General features: G+C 37.4%; 1 protein-coding gene across 1 annotated transcript in view; it reads left to right on the top strand.

Annotated features, from left to right (window-relative positions):
- Window positions 1-14739, top strand: part of RP1 (RP1 axonemal microtubule associated) — a 185603-nt gene extending 170864 nt beyond the window's left edge. Inside the window, exons 51-57 of the mRNA XM_075141847.1 lie at window positions 3376-3530; window positions 3663-3738; window positions 5972-6050; window positions 6248-6533; window positions 8367-8445; window positions 11259-11334; window positions 13382-14739. Of these exons, the coding sequence (XP_074997948.1) occupies window positions 3376-3530; window positions 3663-3738; window positions 5972-6050; window positions 6248-6533; window positions 8367-8445; window positions 11259-11334; window positions 13382-13451 (821 nt within the window). The 3' untranslated portion in view covers window positions 13452-14739. The remainder of the gene's footprint in view (window positions 1-3375; window positions 3531-3662; window positions 3739-5971; window positions 6051-6247; window positions 6534-8366; window positions 8446-11258; window positions 11335-13381) is intronic.
- The last annotated feature ends 6622 nt before the right edge of the window (window positions 14740-21361 follow it).

Raw genomic sequence — 21361 nt, 5'->3', positions numbered from 1 at the left:
GAGAAAGATGCAGCATGGGTGATAAATGGGCAGTGAGACTGGAACCCTCCTGACCTTGGTGCTGACTCTGGCTCTGTCACTGACCTCTTGGTTGAAAAAATCACTTCCCCACTCTTTGTTTTTTGGGTTGTTGTTGTTTTTTTTTTGTAATGTTTTTCTTCTTTGTAAAATACTTTGAGATCAAGAGATAAAAAAATCACAAAAAAGAATAGGTATTATATTACCTATGTGTTTAGGTAAAAGAACAAACAAACAAAATAGCTCATCTCTGTTGCATTTATTCCTTTCCACATGTGCTTTAGAAGTCTTCAAGGAGGGATTTGTAACCACAGTGAAGAAAAAAACTAAAACAGTGAAAAAACATATTGCCCCAAATCTTTGCCACGTTATGTCCAAGAGAGCTTTAAGCAGCTCCACAGCAGATGGCACACGTGGAGTTCAAAGTGATCCTTTACACACAGACTTGCAATTTATTGTGCAAAACAGATCTGCTTTCCTGTCAGCTTTCTAAATCTAATTTATTTTCTCCTTGGTTTTCTTTTTCTCAGCTAAAAGCAAAACCAGTGTTGTGTTAATTGGAATGGAAAGCAGCTGATCATAATCACCTTAAGCAGAAGTTGTGTGCTGTTAAACTTCAGATACAGCTCAGTCGTTCATACAGTGCCTTAGTATTTCATCTCTTAGTTATCTTTTCCTTCTTTTATTTTGTACTTGGGATTGTGATGAAGCATATGCTAATGCCTAATTGAAACTATCAAAACACAGTTGATAAAATACAGTGCAGACCCTCGAGATCTGGCTGTGCACACATGTGCCTTTGGGGAGAGGCCTCCAGCTGAGTATATACATAAATAGTTTCTCTTCACTGTACCTTCCTTTGAGATGCTTACATTTCAGGAATCCCCAGGGGTGAAAGAGTGCGCTCTCTCTCTCTCACATACAGGGCTGTACAGAAGGTGAATTTTGCACTAATGTAGCTTTTAAGGCAAAACAATTAAATAGTAAAAAGGTGAAATAAAAGTGTATTATGCTACTTTCAAATAGCTGATTATTTCCACAAAGTTAACACAGAGCCATAATTCACACTGAGATTATGAAGTAATTAGAATTTTATAAAATTAATGGCGTTGTAACATTCATATATGTTATCCTTATTGTATGTAACTTCTTTTCAGAGATTTATTTCTTCTTTTCCCTCTCCAATCTGTATCTTCAGTACACTACAGAGATAAAAGCTTACTTGCCCACATTTGCCCTATGATGGCCTGATCCCACTACCTGAACAAAGACCATCATTTAAGCATTTTAGCCCTCTTCCCTTGCGTACATTAGTCTCCTTCAATTGCCCTTCTTTGTACAATGTACTCTGCCAGTTCTATCCACTGTATAATCTGATCCAAAGTTCATTCAACTCAATCTTTAGTTGACTACAGTGTGTCAGGGCCATGATAAGACAATAGATCTTACTTGCCTCGGCCAGGTTCACCTGGAACTTCCAGCCATGATGGGCATAGGGTGTCCATTTAAGATCATGCCTGAGCTATGTCAGATGTGCGTCTGTCTCTAGTCCTGTCTTCTGGATGGACCTTGGACCTATGTTGTAGCCTTATTTTCAGTCCTATCTCTGGCCCTTTCTCCTGCTGCTCCCGTCTCGACCACCAGGATGGATCCCAGATCTTTATCATTGTTTGCTGCACCTGGGACTGTTGACAGCTCTGCCTGCCACATGCAGATGCTGCAGGACTGTTACCTGGTCAGTGAGGACACTGCCTGCGCTGGGGTCGTGCTCAGCTCCTGTCTTGTCCACCCTCGTGGGGCAGGCCCACTCTTGTTGCTCTCTGACACAGTGATCCAAGAAACAAGCCTTCCAAATGCAATCCTTTCACTCTTGTTTCGGGCTGCTCCAGCCTCACTTCTCAAGTTTCAGATCTGGGAGACTGGCAAAACAGAGGTAAAGTAAAATAAAAGGACAACACTTAGAAAATCAGAGTTATAGCCAAAAATAACACTGCACAGGTTTTTTTTTGTTCTGACCCACTCACTGCATTGCATCCCTGACCAAATGCATTGTTTCCTCTCCTGATTCTTCATCTTGGTTGTAACACCACGCACCATATTCCATACAGTCCTTGTATTTAATCTTTTCTCTTATCTTACCATGCCATGATTTGTTGTTCCTTAGGCAACATTAATTTTTGATTTCCATTTTAAACTTAGCTGTATCCTCTACCACTTAAGCTTTTACTAAGTTTTACCTTTATAGGTAAAACTAAACACCTTTTTGGCACTATGGATTTCTTTCCATGCACCTGCTCGACTGCAGCAGGCATGCAACAAGGGTCTGTTCTCTCTCTCCTGTTGCTGATGCTGGGGAAACAGGCAAAGCCCATAGAACAAAGCTGGTTCTTTTACTGACCTCAGTATTTTAAATGATCATTAGATCTGAAAGCTGATAATAGCAGCTTGTTATCTGCTTTACCTGGACTTTGTCTTCTTGACTGCCAAAGGATGCAGGTAATCTGTTTATACACGCAGTCCTGTATGGGATAAGTGTCTCACAGATCTAAGCTCTGAGTCACATTCTACAGAAGTCTTCTGCAAGGTCAGGATCCATCCCCTTCTACTAGAGTGTCTACAGGAATAAAAAGGAGATGATAGGTAGATGATTAAAACAGGTAAATATTCAGAACTGTCACATCATGTGGTTCTATGAGTAAAATGTAAATGAACATAAACAGATGCTCTGTGTATGTGTTTACTTTTAAAGGTGTTTGGGTGTTGTCATCTTGTCTTCAATTAAATAACTATAACCATTGCATGAATCACAAACAGCACAAATTCATGGGCGAGAACTTCAACTGAAAGAAACTTGTCTTCCTGAGCCCCCTCTATAGTTGTGGATGTGCTCCATCAGAGTGAAGTTCAAAGCAGCAACCTAGGTGCTCTGAATCACACGCGAGGAGCTTCTCTCTCCATCTCTTAGATCATGAAGTCTCCCTAGCTAAAGTTAGTCTTCGTAAAGATCCCAAAAGTGATTGATGAGTCTGAGACTTACTAGGATTTTATCTATTAGGCATTTGCTGTTAAAAAGAAAAAGGCAACTGACTGCGGTAATTTTTCTATAATGTGCTACTGTTACAAACAGCATAAAGCATAGGCATGCTTTTCTCTAATTTAATATAAAGCTGTCAGCATCACCAGTGTTTATAGTTACAGGACAAAATTAAGGGAAAATTGAAAAAAATTTGAATTTTACTATCATTTTCAAGTGTTTGAATTTTTAATTACATCTGACTGCACATTGCTATGTTGTCAAATACCTGTGCAAGGTTGTGGCACAGTATTAACAAGATCTCTTTTTGCTTGATATTGCAGTGGTTACATATCATCTAACAGTATTTTCTAGAAATATTCTGAGTGAGAGAAATTTAGTGCATATGACTGCGTGTGTATATGGTACTCATGGTGACACAGGGGACAGATCCCTTCTCCGGTCATTGCAGAATGTCCAGCAGGGAGAGGACAACAAGGTACTCTGTCTTAAAGTACTTTAAAATTTTTCCTTTAATCCATTCTTGTATTTCTTATATATTATTTTCAAATCTTCCTATATAATTAAGTAATATATTTTAAGATTGTAATACTGAATAATTTTATTTTAGTCATTTCTAGTTATCGTGGATGCTGTTGAATTGGGAGAACTGGACAAAGTTGTTCTTTTGATCAGCAGTAAAACAGGTAAAGTACTTTTGCTGCTTGCTAAAGTGAGTGATGTGAATCACACAGCTAGCCTCCTGTTAAAGGCAATGAAATCACTGCCAGAGTTAAATCCTGATTAATTTCTTTGGTTATTTTTGCTAAAAGATTATATTTTATAAAGCAAAATCCTACATTTTGACACATTAAAATCCTTGGATATAAAGGCTATATCATTATTGCATCAAGAAAGTAAACTATTCCTTTCCATACAAGAAAGAAAAACAGAAAATTAAGATGAATAATTATCTTCTGCAATTAATGTGTGATCTATTAATAAGTGATCTAGGAGAATAATTATAAGTCATGTAAGAAACTGGTATTGTTTAATTGTCCTTCTGTGATTCAGTTATTTTCACTGTTTTCCCCACCTGTTCTGTTTTCTCCCTGTGACATTTGGAGGGGGATTTTACCCCTATTAGGCGATCAGCAGTTTTGTCACTGAAATTCATTAAAATCGTCATAACTTTAACATCTCTTTGCCTCATCTGTAGGATAGCGATCATGTTACTACGGAATATCCAAAGAATTAATTGTAAAGTTTTTTGAAGTCCTTTAATGGAATTTGCTATATAATTGCAAATTGTTACTTACTATGTGTTACAGTTGACCATTTTCAGATAGTTTTCTAGGAAAACAAGGCTTCTGTGTTTGCACTTTATCTCTGTGTTTTTTGTTTGCCCATCTGTTGGCTCCTCATAATAACCTTTTCAACTCACCACCCAATTTCAACCAAATCTGTAAAATGTGTATAGACGTCAAAGACATTTGGGCAGTGAGTGTGTACGTACTGGTTGGCTGGTACGCACACCCTGCGCCACAGCACGGTCTGCCTCGGCCACTGGGGCTTCAGAGAGGGCACGGTGTGGAGCTGCAGTTACTATAGAGGGGAAGGGAAGGAGAGGGACAGCCCTCCCATGCTGCTGTTGGGGAGCAAGGTGTATAGCTCACTGCTTTTGTTTCCCACAGCTTCAGTTGTGCAAGTTAACTATGGCCATCTGTCTGACTGACAGTCATTGAATATGGCAATTGCATGTTGCCAAAGGGCACCACAGAGGGCATGGCAGGCAAGATTTTTCCAGTCAGGTTTGAAAACATGATTCACAAAGGAGGGACTTCGGGGCTCCTTGGCTCTGTGTCTGCCATGAAGAGAGGATTGGGCAGATGTGTAATACATTTCTTCCAAAGGAGTTACTTAGATGAGTAAGGGTGTCCATATTGTATCTAGGCTTGTTTGGACTGAGACTAGTTTGGACCAAGACTTTGAACCAAAAATCCCCAAACACAGAAGCTGTTTAGGGTATAAAGTCAGATGTACCCTGCAGGACTGGTCAGCCCAGGCAAAGTGTTGCTCTAATGCATATATGCTTCTTCCAGTATCTGAGCAGGTTTTTAAGATCAGGTGGTTCAAAATCCCTTCCTGAAGCTTCTGACTCTCTCCATGCACTGTCCGAGCAAGTCATGAGTGCAACACGATGTCCTGGATTCCTCCCCAGGAGCCTGAGCCTATTAACTTAGACTCTTATTGATATAATTAAAGGGACTTGGACAGTAGTAGAAATCCCAGCAAACTGGGATACAGTTTGCTGAATAGGGCTGAAAAGACAAATAATAGAAAAGAAGGGAAAATGAATAGTCTTCATGACTAACTAGTGGCAAGAGATTCAGGCCAGTGTTATAGAGCATGTAGCTGAAGACCCCAGCAGAAAATTCAAAAGGAAGTGTAAGTCAGAGAGCAATCTATCTCAAACAGCAGAGGTACATAGCAAGTTGCTAAACTTCCTTCATACCTGCCATCTCACCAGATCCTCTTTGTGCTCCATGTGGAATGGAGCTCCAACCCTCTTGTCAACCAGTCACTGAGGAGGAAGCACCAGATATGTATTTCTGCTCTTCCTCCTCAAATGTGCCTGCCTAAGTCATGCTGAATCTTTTCTGCATGCCTGTCTGAGGATGGTGAGGACAACACTCCTTTGCTTCACTAAGAAAAAGGAAATGCTTACTCCTAAATTTCTAAGTTGAGGTTTCAAATAGGAACAAAATAAGGAATGCTATGATGATTCCAGGATTTTTAAGTAAATTGTTGGTATTCATAAATGAGTTAATAAATGATGTTTTAAAATAGGAGGAATGACACCATTATATCAACAACAGACTCTACCTAATTCCTTGACATGCAGTACATTTTCACTATACTTCATTTCCTTCTTTGTAGACTGCAAACTGGACATTAAAAAATTGCATTTGAAAGAAGCTGAAAAGGAGCATCCTATCTATGTATTTGAAGTGAATGAGTAAGTATATTATGTAAAGCTAGTAATTTTATAGTATAATAGTCGAATTGAATTATAATGACTGTCACAGAGTGGTTCAGTGAATGGGTATTTTTAAAATAAGTCCATCTTTAACTGTCCCACATAAATTCATAGGATTTTTTTGATTTAACATATGATTTACTTACCACAAAGACATATGCGATTTTGTTTTTCAGAGCATTTTCTGTGGATGCTAATAAGCCAGAAATACAGAGAGAAATCGCGGTATCTTTTGTTATTAGAGGAGACAAACAAAAGAATGACATGGATAACAACTTACATGAAGAAGGAAGTCAAGCAAGAAATCTGACAGAGTATACTATTAAAGTATACACAGGTGACAAAAGGGGAGCAGGGACTGATGCCAATGTGCATATTATTTTATTTGGGAATGAGGACAAATCTGAGGTATTTCAACTGTCTCAGTCACTGGAGCATCAAGATCCCTTTGAAAGAGGAAAGGTGAGTACACAGATTTTATAGGATGTGTCCATTTCTAGACTGGGAAAGCAAACTTTAAATCTATGAAAGGTTTTACGGAACTTAAAGCATTTATCCTGTTTTCCACATCACTAGATGAGGTATAGTCTCAGCTATTTCTGTGTTTCACCTTTACACCAGAGTAAGCAAGGGACATTTTACTTCTACCATATCTAGCTGACTCTGTGGCTCTCCTGTCTCTTAGTCCCAAACACATCACCATATTGCATCCACCCATCTGCCCAGTTATGCATTTCCTTGATCTGAAATGCACAACATGCATTGCTGGTGCATGCGCATATACGTGCAATATCCCTTGCTGTTGCACAAACTTTGAATATTGTGCTTGAGAATACATCAGACTCTTACATCCCATCATTTTACTTTGCCATGGAAACCGATGCTGTGAGCCTCACTGAATGTATAAGCCTATAACTAGATAAAATGGAACCATGCACATCAACCTGATTCTGATATCCATCATGCTTTAGGCTACTCAGAGACCCCTAGTTCAGATACAGATATTTGCATAAGAATGCTGATTCTCTGCATGATGTCCTAGTACCTTAGGAGAATGTTATCCTATTTTAATAGACATATTACTCTGGCAAAGGAATTGCTCCCTTTGCTCACCACCTGTGCAATGGAGTATAATGATGGTTACCCTTATATAGCCAGAAATAAATGTATTTTCCATATCTTTCTCCTGTGGATTTCTTGAAAGGTAATGACTGAATAATTAAAACTCCAGTTAAAATACCTTCCTTATGAGATCTACCTCATTATCTCCAGCAGTACCAAACATCTTTTTACTTGCAATTGGTCTGAATTTCTTCAGCCAGAATGTCTGTTAATATCTTCTAAAAGATCTTTACCCATGTATTGTCTTCCATACTGAGAAGGTTAATAAATCTAGTTACCTATAGGTATAAGGAGCAAGTAAGAAATTGTCTTGAGTAGTACTTCCTTTTGCCTAGTACTACACAGGAGGTGCCATTGCTCCTGTGTAGTACATAGAAATCCTGTTAGTAGTCCAGCTAAGTCAATGGGTAGCCAATGATGTCAAATGTCTTATGAAAAAAGGATCTCATTTTTTAAAAATCTGTAATATGAAAAAGTAATATTTTAAATTAAAATATATAATATTTGAGAGTCAAAATGGTACATGTATAAAAGCCTTTATGTTCTTGAACGTGTATTTATCATATACTGAAAATATTTTAGAAGCCTGTATCAGTTGAGAATTCATAAGTGGGCAAAAATATTTTTCTGGTATACGAAAGTCAGGAAAGAGGCAGGGATTGTCCTACTATAAGTTGAAAAGTGAATTTTTCATGTTTAAACTCAGACCTACTAGGAGAGGATCTGTACCACCGATCTTCAGTAGGGAAAATAAACCACATCAAGTGCCAGCCACCTATTTTGAGTTGGTATTATTACCTTTGAACTAGTCTCAGGACTGACCTACATAAATGTATAATTTTCCAGACATTGCTATATTATTTTTAATAACAGTATTTTAATATGGCAGCTCATGGCTTAGACAGATGTATTCTTGAGGAAATGGGCTCAGGTTGCACCAAGGGAGGTTTAGATTGGACATTAGGAGAAATTTCTCTACTGAAAGAGTGGTCAGGCCTTGGAACAGGCTGCCCAGGGAAGTGGTGGAGTCACCATCCCTGGCAGTATTTAAAAGACGTGTAGATGAGGCGCTTAGGGACATGGTGTAGTGGGCATGGTGGTGTTGGTTGACAGTTGGACTCGATGATCTCAGAGGTCTTTTCCAACCTTAATGATTCTATTCTATGATTAAAGGTTGATACATTCAAGATTAAGACAAAAAAATTAGGAAGCCTACATTCAATTGAAATTGGTCATGACGGGAAAGGATTTGGTGAGTATACTGCATGCGTTCAATAGCCTTGTAAAAATCTTCTGCTTAAAGATCTGCCTGACATTTGGAAAGGTTTTTGAACTTATGCTACTGCTACAGGTAGCTAATACAAATCTGTATACAAATGAGGTCAGTTTGACTGCTCTTGCTTACACCCCCTCTGTCTCTATCACATTTCCCTTGTCTTTACCTTGATTTTTTTTTTCTAACAGAGAAGAGATCTAGTTAGCCTAAACCTCAGAAGGTTTTATCCTTCAAACATGGCTCAGCCAAAACTCCTATTAGATGTCTTAAATAACATAGGATTGAATTTTCAAACTGCAGGCTAAACTTTCCATGCTTTGAACATTATCTAAGAAATGTTTGGGCAAGTTTGGGACTCTGGTCAAAGCGTGCTGTAGCTCCCTCTGACACACATACAAATTTTCTTCTTGTGAAAGCTAAACTATGAGGAGAACAGTAGTGTGCATCAGGTCTTGCCCTGATGTTAAGTTAGGATGTGGCTACAGTACATACCCACACATGGCAATGGAAACTGTTTCTATGTACAGTGTATTACATGTAATCTCTAAAACCTGAATTTTACAAAAAAATAAGATGGGGGACTAGGGCATATAATATTTTAAGCTTACATTTAGTGGTGCTAAAAAACCCCAGAGATATATAAATATATAAACAGAATTTGCAGCCAATGTACAGCTTGAGTCAAAAAGGTCTGATTGTATTGAGATATTCTAGTCAGGTGAATTTGGCTTAACCTATCTGAAAGAAATAAGTTTAGGTTTAATAAAACCTGATTTATCTAAGTGCATGAGCCACTATAAGGTGGCAAGGGTTCATCATATCTAGGATGAACCAAGCAAAATTCTGCAAATAGCAGTTCCTGTTTAGGCAAAAGTTGAACAGGTTTTTTTCTAACTACCCAGTCATGTTGTACATGTGATGGTATTGAAAACTCAAAAAGAAAAAACACCAAATCTGTTGAAATACCTACAATAAATAAAATCCTCCTGCTGAATTTCATCTCATTCATCTTAGCTGCTGTACATGCACACAATTCAACTTAGAACTGATCTGGGAAGGGAACTGCACATTGGGAGACTTTTAGCGCTCCGAGTGTTGCACAGAAGTCTGCAGGGGAAATACAGGTTGAACTTGTATTTCCTGGGTCCCAAACTATCAACAATATGATTATCTTTCCTCTCTGTGTCCTGACCACATCACATAGTTGTTAATACTGCCTTCCTTGCACAGCTGGTGTGTGTTGATTCATCTTACATCCATGACTACCTTCCTCTAAATTTTTCTCTGAAATTATCTCCAAGTGTCTTTTGTCACATCAGCTGTAATCCTCACAAGCATTCTCAAATGTAACACCTCTTTGAAATGTTTCATCTGTTTGCTAATCTTTCCTAGCTGCCTCTAGATTTCTCCATACCTGGAGATTTCAGTGAGGTCTGTTGGAGCTTTGTCAATAAAGGATGAAGTATTAGATTTTAAACTTTTCAAGAGAGCAAGCATGCCTTTATATTCGTTTGTAAAGTGCCGTGTAAATTTGAGAGACTGTAAATTTTTATTGCTGATAATCTTGACTCTGATTTCATGAAAGGTCATATATTCCAAGTAGAGTCTATGTTATATTAAACCATTCACAAGATTACATTAAAGAAGTTCCAAAAGTACTCACAATATCAATAAATGACACTTGAAGATGAAATATGTAGACACATTTATGGCCTAGTTATACTAGCTAATTTTTTGAAAATGTCCACGAAAAGTGAGAAACATTGTAATGCCTTTACGTTTTATCTAAATTGCTACAATTTGCAAATATTTTTATACTATATTTATATCTTACTTACAAATATTTTATTGGTTTTAGCCTACTTAGTACTTTATCCAAATATTTGAAAACCAAAATAATTTGTTAGATTATAGTATTTTATCTCTAGGATATGCAAAGAATACCAGAATGTTTTCAGCTACTAGCAATATGATTCTAATTAGTTTTTAAATGTTGTCATTAAGTATTTGCATTTGCAAACACGATTAAAGATGCCAGCACAAACATTGTATTCCTATAATAAAGTTTTATTTTAAAAATCTTCGTATTTTAATATTATATGAAATAAAATTCTATAGCATAATAATGAAGGTCTTTTCCCCACAGCAAAACGGGAGAATATAGCAGATATTGAATACATTCCTAAAGCTAAACCAGATATGAGTGTTGGCCTAAATGGAAATGCTATTCTGAACCACTACTGCTGAAGAAATATGTATATGAGCAGCATTCAGATTCACCACTTGGTTTACATAACTATATTAATTAGAAATGAGTAATAGAATTTCTGTTTTCCTATTGTTTAAGAGCTTGTGTTATCATTAAAGAAAGTACATGTATTGATAAAGTCTATCTGTTTTTACTGTTTGGCGGACACTGAAAATCAAAGCCCACCGGGGTGTACTTCAAAGTACCAAAAAGGGCAAAATGGGATTTCAAGAATGTATTCAATATTACCATGCACTCTGTTTCATTTGTCTTACTGCCTGTTCTGTTCAATGTGGAAAAATGAGTGAAGTTGTAATAAAAATCTTCCTTTATATTTTCTGTCAAATACATCAAAGACCTCCTCTGTAAAACTGAGAGAATTTGGAATAATATGAATTATCTACATTTCAGTTTTATTATTGATATTGAATACATTTGGAAGTACTGAACCGCACAGGGTTTGGAAATGAAATCAGAAACCTTTCTTATGCTTTATTTGTGTTTTTGGTTTATTAAATTTGCTCTTTTTTTCCTTCTACAGCAAGTGGCTGGTTTCTGGAAAAAGTAGAAATCACAGATGCATCTAGGAATTCAGTGTATTGCTTCAACTGTAATAGGTCAGTAGATCAGTTCATCATCACTCTGTAGGTGCTGTTTTCTTTTTAACAAGAATTAGTAGTCATCTTTTTAGTCTCTTGGTTGTCTCTTTTCTGTTCCTAAAACAGTACTATTTCCTAAAAGAGTAAGAATTTTTTAACCATGCTGTGTTCCTATCAATCCATCCCCAGTAACTTTTGAACCGTTTGGCCAATTTCAAACTAATTTGTCAGAAGAATATTTAGAGGAAGACACTATATTTTTCCAAGTTATTAAAACTGGATGACTGTAGGAGAGATAGACATAGTTTAGTGCCTTTGCCAAGAGAAGATATTAGTATGCCATTTTCGAGAGGTAGAAGCTGCCTGGTGAATCATTACACAAGTATTAGTGCATATGTAGCTCTGACAAGCGTATCGTGTATGCAAACAGGCATGGGAGGGAATCAGAAATATAGGATGGTAGGATATGGTAGTATAGATACAAAACTGGAGAAAAGGTAGTTTTTTTTATTTTATTGTGCAAAAGCAACATTAAAATTCTTCTGTTTCAACGTCTGCTTAGTATGGGTCTAAGATATATTCAGCAAATAGAGTAAAGATAAAAGAAACATTTTTACAATGGAATGTAAGAGGATAATGATCTAAATTTAGACATTTATTTGGATAAAGAGGTGCCGGGGTAAAGGGCTTCTAATGTACAAAAAGAAGATCCACTTCAGTCTGCGTCAAACTGAAGCAATACACCTTCAACAGTTGGAAATTAAATTGAAAGGTACATTTGGAAAGACTGCTCACTACAGTATATAGTCTGCAGCTTAAAGCATTTCAGAGTAAACAATAGAAGCAAACACATTCATGTCTTTCTAAATGTAAAATAGGTTTTTGATGCATCTGGAGAACAGACAAGTGTGAAAACTTACAAGTTCCCTACATCTAGGAAGAGGGATGTTGCCTGGTGGTCTGAAAACAGAAATGGTAGCCAAGAATATTTAATCTGATCCTTCCCTTAAATGTTTCTGTAAACTTGACAATTCACGGAAGCCAAATCCCAATCCTGAAACCAAAAAAGCAACATTTTTTTAGTTCTTGGATAGTCAGTTGGACTCTACAGTCTAAGTCATGAGAATGTATAGCTGTTACCAAACTCAACAACATTGAACTTCGTCCAACAACATTAAACTTCCCTTCATTAAACTTCTTCCAAACACATGCTCAGGTACTACCTAATCTTCTAGGTACCTAAATTTACGTTAGTGGGCATGAGCAAAAGTCCTTAGACCACAATATCACTCAGGTGTGCAACACAATCCATGATGGGATTTTCAATTGATGTCACTCCACCTCTTTTGTTTGTAAGAGTTCTCAGACCACACCAGTCAGAGGAAGATTCTTGAAAAAGATAGCTTGCAACAAACATTTTTTTCCAGAGATTTTTTTTTCCAATTTTATTTAAAGTCTTATGGCAAAAACACAAAGGTACGTAAGAGACCCATTTGAATCACATAACTGAAAATTTCTTTGGAAATTAATGTCATTGCCTCCATGGTCCCAGTTAACATCAATCTACCTGAGCTTTGGACTCAGGCCTATTTCCCATATAGTCAATAGTAAAACCTCCATAGGGTCTCATGGAGCAGGGATCAGGCCCACCATACAACTCAGTATTTTGTGAACCAACAAGGAGATATGAGAAATAAACAGTCCCTGGAATGGAATACATGGACAATAACTTGCTATCACAGAACAGATTTCCTTACTCTAAATTATTCTGATTTTACGCCACCCAATGAAACAATCTACTTGTCACCTATATGACAAAAAATAAAATGAATGTATGTTTCATAAATATATTTATAAAGTTAATTATACTTTTAAATTATGCATATATGGATACTAAAAATAAAAAAATCACTATTTTCTTCAGGTTGGTTACTGCTTCTGTATAAAACAATGTAAAAACTCTTCTAGAAATCCGAAGGTGCAGAAGCAGGCTCTCATGATTTGTCTGTTTGTTAAGTTTTAGATGTGCTGTATCTCTGACAAGTTTTTATGTTTTTCCCTTAAGGTGGCTTGCTGAGGATGAAGGTGATGGCTGCACTGTAGTGCAACTTTATCCAGAGCTGCTTGATTTCTGATTATTTCTGAGTGTGTTGCTTCTCCAAATTCACGCTGATTTGATTTACTTGTATTTTGTAATTCTGAAGGTATTGTAATTACTGTGAAGGAATGTCAAAACAATGCATTAAAAACATCACAGTAAATTAAACATGGCTAATGTGAACACTGCATTCCAATCCCATTACAGATGCCTAAAAACTTTGCATGACTGAAATTTAGAAAACAGAAATTTAAATCTGTAACATGGCTCTGATGTAACATGTAACATGGACTTGATCTGAGCATTCATAATGGTAGACATATGTAGTAACATACTCAAACATTTTTGTTTCAGTAATAATTTGTGGGTAAGTTAAATTTAGCTCTTTGGTCAAATCTGTCAATATTTCTTAATTTGATAAATCTGTTTCAATTTCAACATTTATTAAAATTTAGATTTTCTCAAAATCATTTTCCAAACAAACTGCACAACTCTTCAGCCTTACCATATATTGCTTCCTTTTTCTGTAAGACCATAACAGAGAGTAATAAAGAATTTGTTATTCAGGAGTCCACCCTGTGTCAGTAAGCCTCCCACTGACATTTGACTGTAAAATCTTGTAGCTGAGCCAGAACCTCAGCTGAGAACCTTTAGATTCAAAGGGTCTCTTAAGAGAAGCTGTTATCAGTAACATTGCAACAGCTTACTGGCAGGCTTAGGCAGCTCCCTGCTCAGCTTGATGTTTTTTGCAGTGCCCATTTTTAGCCACCTAACTGGCTTTCCAGTGCTGTATGCGTGAAAGCCTTTACTTCAAGAAAAAGCCCAATTCTTTTTGAAAATGCACAATAAATAGAAACATATTTTGCTATAAATGCACAAATTAATGTTTGGTTTGGTAAGCTTTGACATTGCCAGAATTGACTCAGAAAGGGTTTAGGATACAGATGAGTCTGAAATGAAATAATGCGTTGCACACCACCTGAAATTTTATGTGTGCCATCAGAATACAAATATTGTATATAAGCTACATAGGGCATCCCTTTGTTTAATCAAAGGCTCCACCTTTAGTACCTCCAAAATTTAAAATCTGTATGAAGATCTGAATTTTAGACCTGTTTCACCCTTAAGGCACTACTATATTCTGTAGCAGCAATGTGCTTTCTATAATTATAAGAATTAAATGAGTTTCTAATCTGTGCTCATGAAACATTGTCTGGCTGTCTTTTTAGTATGTTTAATGCTTATTTACTCACATTATTCTGTGAAATGAGGAACGTTGGCTGATATCTGCATGGGTGATGAGATTTCAGTTGTTACTTTGACACAAAAAAGTAATAAACACATATAATGGGTCTTGGCAGGTAATTTCATTTTTATCTACCTTATACGTCATCAAAGGGAGAGCTAAAGTAAGGTGTGGATGTGATCAGGGTAAGCAATGGAAGAGAGTCAATTTCTTCTAAAAGTGCTCTTTTTGCTCACACTGCTACCACACACACTGGAATGGATTTGAAATTGTATCCCCAGAGCGCACGGTTCACTTACTTAGTATCAGTATTCATTACACTGAATCACTTCGTTGTGATCTATTATGTGATTTGTTTCATTATTATGTCTTTCATTAATAGTTTGTAATACTAGCTCTCTTTGATGCCATTTCTGATTTATCAAGTGTAAATAATGCCTTCCTAATCTGTTTTTCATTACTAACAGTGAATACCCTCCTTCAGCAGCTGCCTTTCGTATTTGAAAATTATTTTCTCTACCTATATAGTGTACAAATCAGGCTTTGGATTCGCTTCCCTGGATCCAGAGTCATCCCAGAGTCAACCCTTTCACTAACAGGACCACCACAGCAGAAGGCTTCATTTCAAGCGCATCATGGGTGCTTGCAGCACATATTACCAGGGGATTACACTTTGATAAGAAAACCTGAAATACCGTAAGAACCCCTTTCTCAGGTCTGGCTTGGAAGACATGCCAGTTAGCATATTTAGCTTGTGACTAGTGCCAAACCCCAAACTTGCCTCTTCCACATGGTATACAGTGATGTCTGCTGTGTTTGGCACAGAAGTCACTTAATCTCTGTCCCTTGCAAGTGGGACAATTTTCGGACAAAATTGCTGGCCAAAGACAGAGACATTACCGAGGTGCCACCTCTTGTGCGTTCTGCTGTTGCTGCACAGCAAGGTTGCTGCCTTGCTTTTTTGTTCCCAGCACCCTGCCCTGCCTATGGAGAGCCTGGGCAGATATTGACACCACTGACGTCTCCACAGGGAACAGAGACGTAGCACGGAAAAGAGACTGCCTGGGTCAACAAGAAACCCAGGCATTTGGCGCTCATGGGAGCCTTGGAAGGAGCAGTGAAATAACTCAGCTGGAAGAGGCAAGGCTGTAGTGGAAAGAAGGGTTGGACTTCTGCTGTATCTCCCTGCTGCATCCTTTTCTTGAAGAACTGTGTGAGAGGGCAGTGGCTAGAGGATTTTGCTATTATTATTGTTATTATTGTTATGATTATTATTATTATTATACTGAAGCAAGAACATTTAATTTTGCACTGCAGAGAAAGCCTCGAGCTGGAGCTGGGTGCTAAAATATAGACCCTGAAGACCATAACATAGACTCTTAGATATAACAGTCTGAAAGTGTCCATTAAGGGTCCACTATCAGTTAACTCTATCTTTTTTCCTTATCCACTTCTCCTGGTGTGCTTTTATATATATTATTAGATTGATCTAGGTGACATATTTCTGCCCATTTGAGCCCTTCAGTGTCTCAGTTTCTTTTGCTGATGATGTTATGGATTTGAAAAAAACATAACCATGTTCTGACTGGCTCATTGGACCATTTAATATTCTCCCAGCACTCCAAGTACTGCTTTGCTGAAACTCATCATGCAAAAGAAGGGATTCCCTCCTTTTAAGTACATATGAGCAGTTATATTGCATCTATCCATCCTGTAGTTTGTCAGTTGTGGAAACAGAATGAGAATAAGAAAAAAGGAAGTACAAAGTGCTCCTTTGAGTTCCTTTAGAAGCCTTAGATGGATACCATCTAGTCCTGTAGGTTGTTAGTATTTATAAATGCATTTGCAAATATAAACATCCTCTGTTCACACACCAATTTGAAATGGTCCCTCGGACTTCTTCTCCATGGAGAAAAGCAGTAGTCTGGAAAAGTCCATAAACTCCTCTGTACTGAGCAGTGCAAAGCAGTGCCATAACTTTCTGTGCTGTGGCTGAATCTTTGTTTTACAATTCTTTTGCTTGGCTTGAAATAATTTTAAATAGGTGAAGCAAAAAGGGGAAAGAAAATGGGACTTTTCATTTTCTTCTTCAAACTTCTGAAAAGTCTTAATTACATCTTAAATACAGTGTCATAGGGCACGTTAATATCCCCTTAGGCATTCCATAAAAGCTTTTCCCATCTATCATAAAATGTGATGTGCTTGGTTGTTGGTTGGTTTCTGTATACACAATGGCAGTGAAAGAGTTGTCAGCATTGTGCAAAGCCTGGTTGCAAGCTCGCTTCCTGTGATGTCTTCCCATATGTCTATGTCTTCTGCTATCATTCGTTATATATTTACGTCTATCTTTGATTATATTTTTAAATACATACTATGAAGCAACGTGAAAGGTAAGTGACATCTGTTTCTAAATAATAAATGTAAATGTAAGAAATCCTGAGTTAAATCTTTCAAAAATTCTAAGAAATCATTTCTTCTTTCATACGTAATATTAAAGTCAGTATACTGTCATCAAGGTGAGGCTGTTCTCAATCATCCTGGCTGCACAAACCTGGAATTTATTTATTTATCTATTTATTTATTTAGTGTACAGTTGAATGTATTTACATGTTGCTAATGTTTAGACATTCTGGAAATATAATACAAGTTACAGTCCCAATTCAGCATGAAATACAAGTATGTGCCTAAAATGTAAGTATGTGCCTAAAACATAAGTATAGAAACAGTCCCACTAAGTTTGATTTATAGGCTACTTAAAGTTACATGTGCACCCGAGAGCCCTGCTACATTGCATCTCTTCCTTTCCAGATCTCCTGTGGTGGGTGCGTATGTGTTGGCATTTTCACATGAATCTTCACATGCTACGGAAAAGAGATTTAGGCGTACAAAATACACGTATCAGCATCAGAATGTTAGAAAGCAAAATAATTTCTGAAACCAGGGAACATTCCAGAGTATTCTTTGTAATTGTAAAAGTAGGCTAACATATGGAGATACTTGATTCATGCTTCTTTTCTCAATTTTAAAGGCAAGTTTACAGTTCGAAAATGTTTCTATGTGAATCTCCATGTAGGCTTATAAATCAAATAATCTCAACATAAAGCAAGCAAGCAAGCAATAGCTGTTTATACTTGATATGTTTTTAAAATATATAGTATTTTAACATTAATTTTCTAAATAGTTTAGCAATTTACCAATGGTTTGTGCTTCTGTTAATTTGCTGAAATAGTGGCTTCATTGAAAGGACGTGCCTTTCAGAGCATACAGTGACACGTGCCTGTTGTGAAGGAAGCTATTTGGGCAAAAAGGCAATTAAGTACATCAGTGTGTAAACATTAAACATTCTATATTACAACTTCCACTGACACCTGTGTGTGTAACTTAAACATGAATCTATTGAAAACATCTAAAACTTGTGAACATTTTGTAGAATAATTCTCACTTGCTGCTTCTAAAGAAATTGATTGCATGTGCATGTGTGCCTGAGGGCACTGTTTTAACATGGAAGACTAGTTAAAGTCAGATGTATGGAAGACACAGTAGTGAGACTATGTCAGACTGAATGAGAAAATAGATGTTCATCAGATTCTCCATCAGGTCACCCCAGCTTTACGTCATGCACAGCAAGACAGAGAGAAGCACAGTGCAGGAAAAGGCATCGGGTGCCTTCGAGAGAGAAATAAAATGCGTATATCAGAAGATAGGTAGAAAAGAAAGGGGAAGGGAGGAAGGAGGAAAGGAAGGAAATCTGCTAGTAGATTCACCAGATCTTCTGGAAGAAGTCACCAGAAAACTCCTTATGGCTTAGGACTTCATTTATTTCTAAGGGGGGCTGCTCAGACACTGCTCGGGCAGAAGGGACCAGCCCGTTGCAAGCACTGCCAGGACAGCAGGGTTCTGCACAGCACCTTCATGATGCAGAACTGCTCCCCAAAGGACTGAGCATGGTAAGAAAGGCAGGCTGTTGTGCCAAAATGCTGCCATAGGGTGTCAAATCCAGGTACAGCGAACTCATTCTACTGCTTCAGTTACTCTGAGCTAGAAGAAAATGCAGAAACATTAAGCACCAAACTGCAAATTGTCAAAAGTGTTGCCAAACAAAAGAAGACAGATTTGGGAATAGTTTGGAATGAACGCATGCAAAAATTGATTAGACTTGTAGAGTATAATGATATTCTAATGGCGAAATGAGAGAAGTACAAGCAAAAGCTTGAGTGTATTTTGATATGGCCGTCTACAATATATAGCTACAGAAGACTGGGAAAAACATCATGGTTAGGAACCTGAAGAAATAAAAAATACTTTAGAGTACAGATAAGAGGATTGGAACCCAGAAGCTTATTTCCCGGACATTTAAGTTTGAGCTGATAACAGTCTACAATGAAAAAGCAGAAAGACAAAAAGAAAAGAAAAGTATCACTAAAGTGGACAAAGGTGATTTGATATTGTAAGGGGGGAAAAAAGGAAACAGCAGCTGCAATTCAGAACAAAGCAAAAGCAGTACTTGTGATACCCATAAAAATGTTTTCTTTAAAGAAAGGTGGAGAAAAAGGAAGCCGAGAATAAAATCTGCTTCAGAGAAAAAGTAGCTTTACATGAGAAATGAATGTGTCTGTACACAGTTTATGAAATAGTATTGATGTCTGTGATCACATTTTTGCCCTTCAATTATATTTTGTAATTAATAACTTCTGAGGTTTAGTAACAACATTGGCTTGCTGAATGCATGCTGGTTTGTACACCGCGTGTATACAAACTCTTCTGGCCCCGATACAGCTGCATAGAAGCTATGCCAAAGAGGAAATGTAACAAAGAGGAAATTTGGTTCTGTTTCTTGGAAGCAATTTCTTCAGCACTTACATATTATTTGGGATCCTTTCCATTTGTTATCTTTCAAGTGAGAAAACAAAACAGAAGACATTCCTCTGGAAATATCAAACAGCCTTAAATTTAATTTAAGTTTAAATGTTCATCTACTGCACTGCCTTCATTTAACAGACAGCTATTGTTAACATGAAAATCAGTGGGAAAGAATATTATTCCCCTCATAAATGCAACAGTAGCTGAACCCAAGAAGAGAAAACCAAATCAACCAAACAAAAGAAACAAAAAAGGAGAGAAGAGAGGAGAGGAGAGAGGAAAGAAATGAGACAAATCAGAAAAAATATAGGGAAGAAAGTGTAAATCTCTCCCCATCATAACAAAGTATCTGGCAAGCTGAACACCTTTCAGATTTACACGTCTGATCTGAAGCCCGCTGTGGTGAACTGGAGTCTTCCTGGGTGATGGATCAATCCCTTTGGTCAAATTCTGCCCCTGAGTGAAGTCGCTGAGGGTAAATATACCAGAAAATTTGTCCCACATGTGGGGCAGGGAGGGGAGGATGTAAGGACACTTGGCACCAGCAGTTACCTCCTCCAAGCCGGCTAGCAGTGGGGTAGCCTTAAGCGGGCTACCATGACCTCTGAAGATGACGTACAGCTAGACTGACACCATTCATGTTCTTAAATATCTACTGCATTGCTCAGAGGCACCTTCTGCCCTTTTAGTATGTTGGACCTTGATGTCCTCCATTTTATTCCCTCTATCCTGAATCTGACACCTTAGAGTTACTCATCTTACGCCCAGCCCAAGCAGTTTAGGTTAGGATTTTGGCTCTAGGAGCACAGGTGTTCCCCCCTCACCACTTGTGTATCACACCATAACCTCTATTATAAGCTTGTAGCATCTTTTAGACCTATATGTGTCAAACAGACTCAATTAAAGTAACTTAAAGTGCACACCAAACCATTTTATTAAAGATGCAACTATAAATAGAGTAACACTGGAAACTTGTTGGTATATATAAACCACCAACTTGCAGCTAAATTAGCTTCATTATTAAGCACCTTCTCTGCTGACAAGGTAATCTTAAGTGAATATATTGTATTATATATAGGTGCTGACTGAATTATTAAAAGATACCTTGAGAAAGAAGCAATTTGCATTAAAAGTCTAAGGCAATAAAGATCATATGGATTGTAATGAGAACGAAATTAATATGGAGTTACAAAAGAAATCGAAATAAAAGTACAGCTATACCACGGTATCAGAGATTGCAGAGCAAATGTGTATTATTTAAGAACCATTACGTGATGATGTAATTAAAGACTCTTGTAATGTGTGATAACATGCAAAATAACAAGCCAAATTAGTTTTATGTGTGCTTTTCACCTTTCAAAGTTTGATTTTTGTGTGCTTAGCACTCTTAGCACTGGGGTATATATCAGTAAAATCTAATTTCCAAAAGGCAACTTTATACTTACCATGTACGTTTAAGTGTTAGAAGGCAGATTTTTCAGCTGTCCATATGACTTCTTCTTTTTAATTAATGAAGTTGAAGAGGCTATATTTAGTCACATATTTTAACATAACAGTGCCCTATCACAGTCTCACTGGCATTCCTATTAAGATATTCCAGCAACGCAGTTGAACTCTCTCACTGCTCTATTTTAAGGAGGGAGAGGGCATGCTTATAAAATATTCCAGAGGCGCAAAAAAAAAAAAAAAAGAAGTCGAAGAGGTCAATCAGTTGTTCATCCCGTTCGCTTTGGAGATGCAGGAGAACAGAGAGGGCAGAAGGGCCAAGGCTGGGTGGCAAACGGCCCTCCCCGCCTGCACCCCGAGCCCTGTGCCCGACTGCTGGGCTTCCCGGCCCGGGT

The sequence above is a fragment of the Calonectris borealis genome, chromosome 2 (genome assembly GCF_964195595.1).
Source record: "Calonectris borealis chromosome 2, bCalBor7.hap1.2, whole genome shotgun sequence".
In the NCBI taxonomy this organism is placed as follows: Eukaryota; Metazoa; Chordata; class Aves; order Procellariiformes; family Procellariidae; genus Calonectris; species Calonectris borealis.
This window is presented reverse-complemented; position numbering and strand designations above follow the sequence as displayed.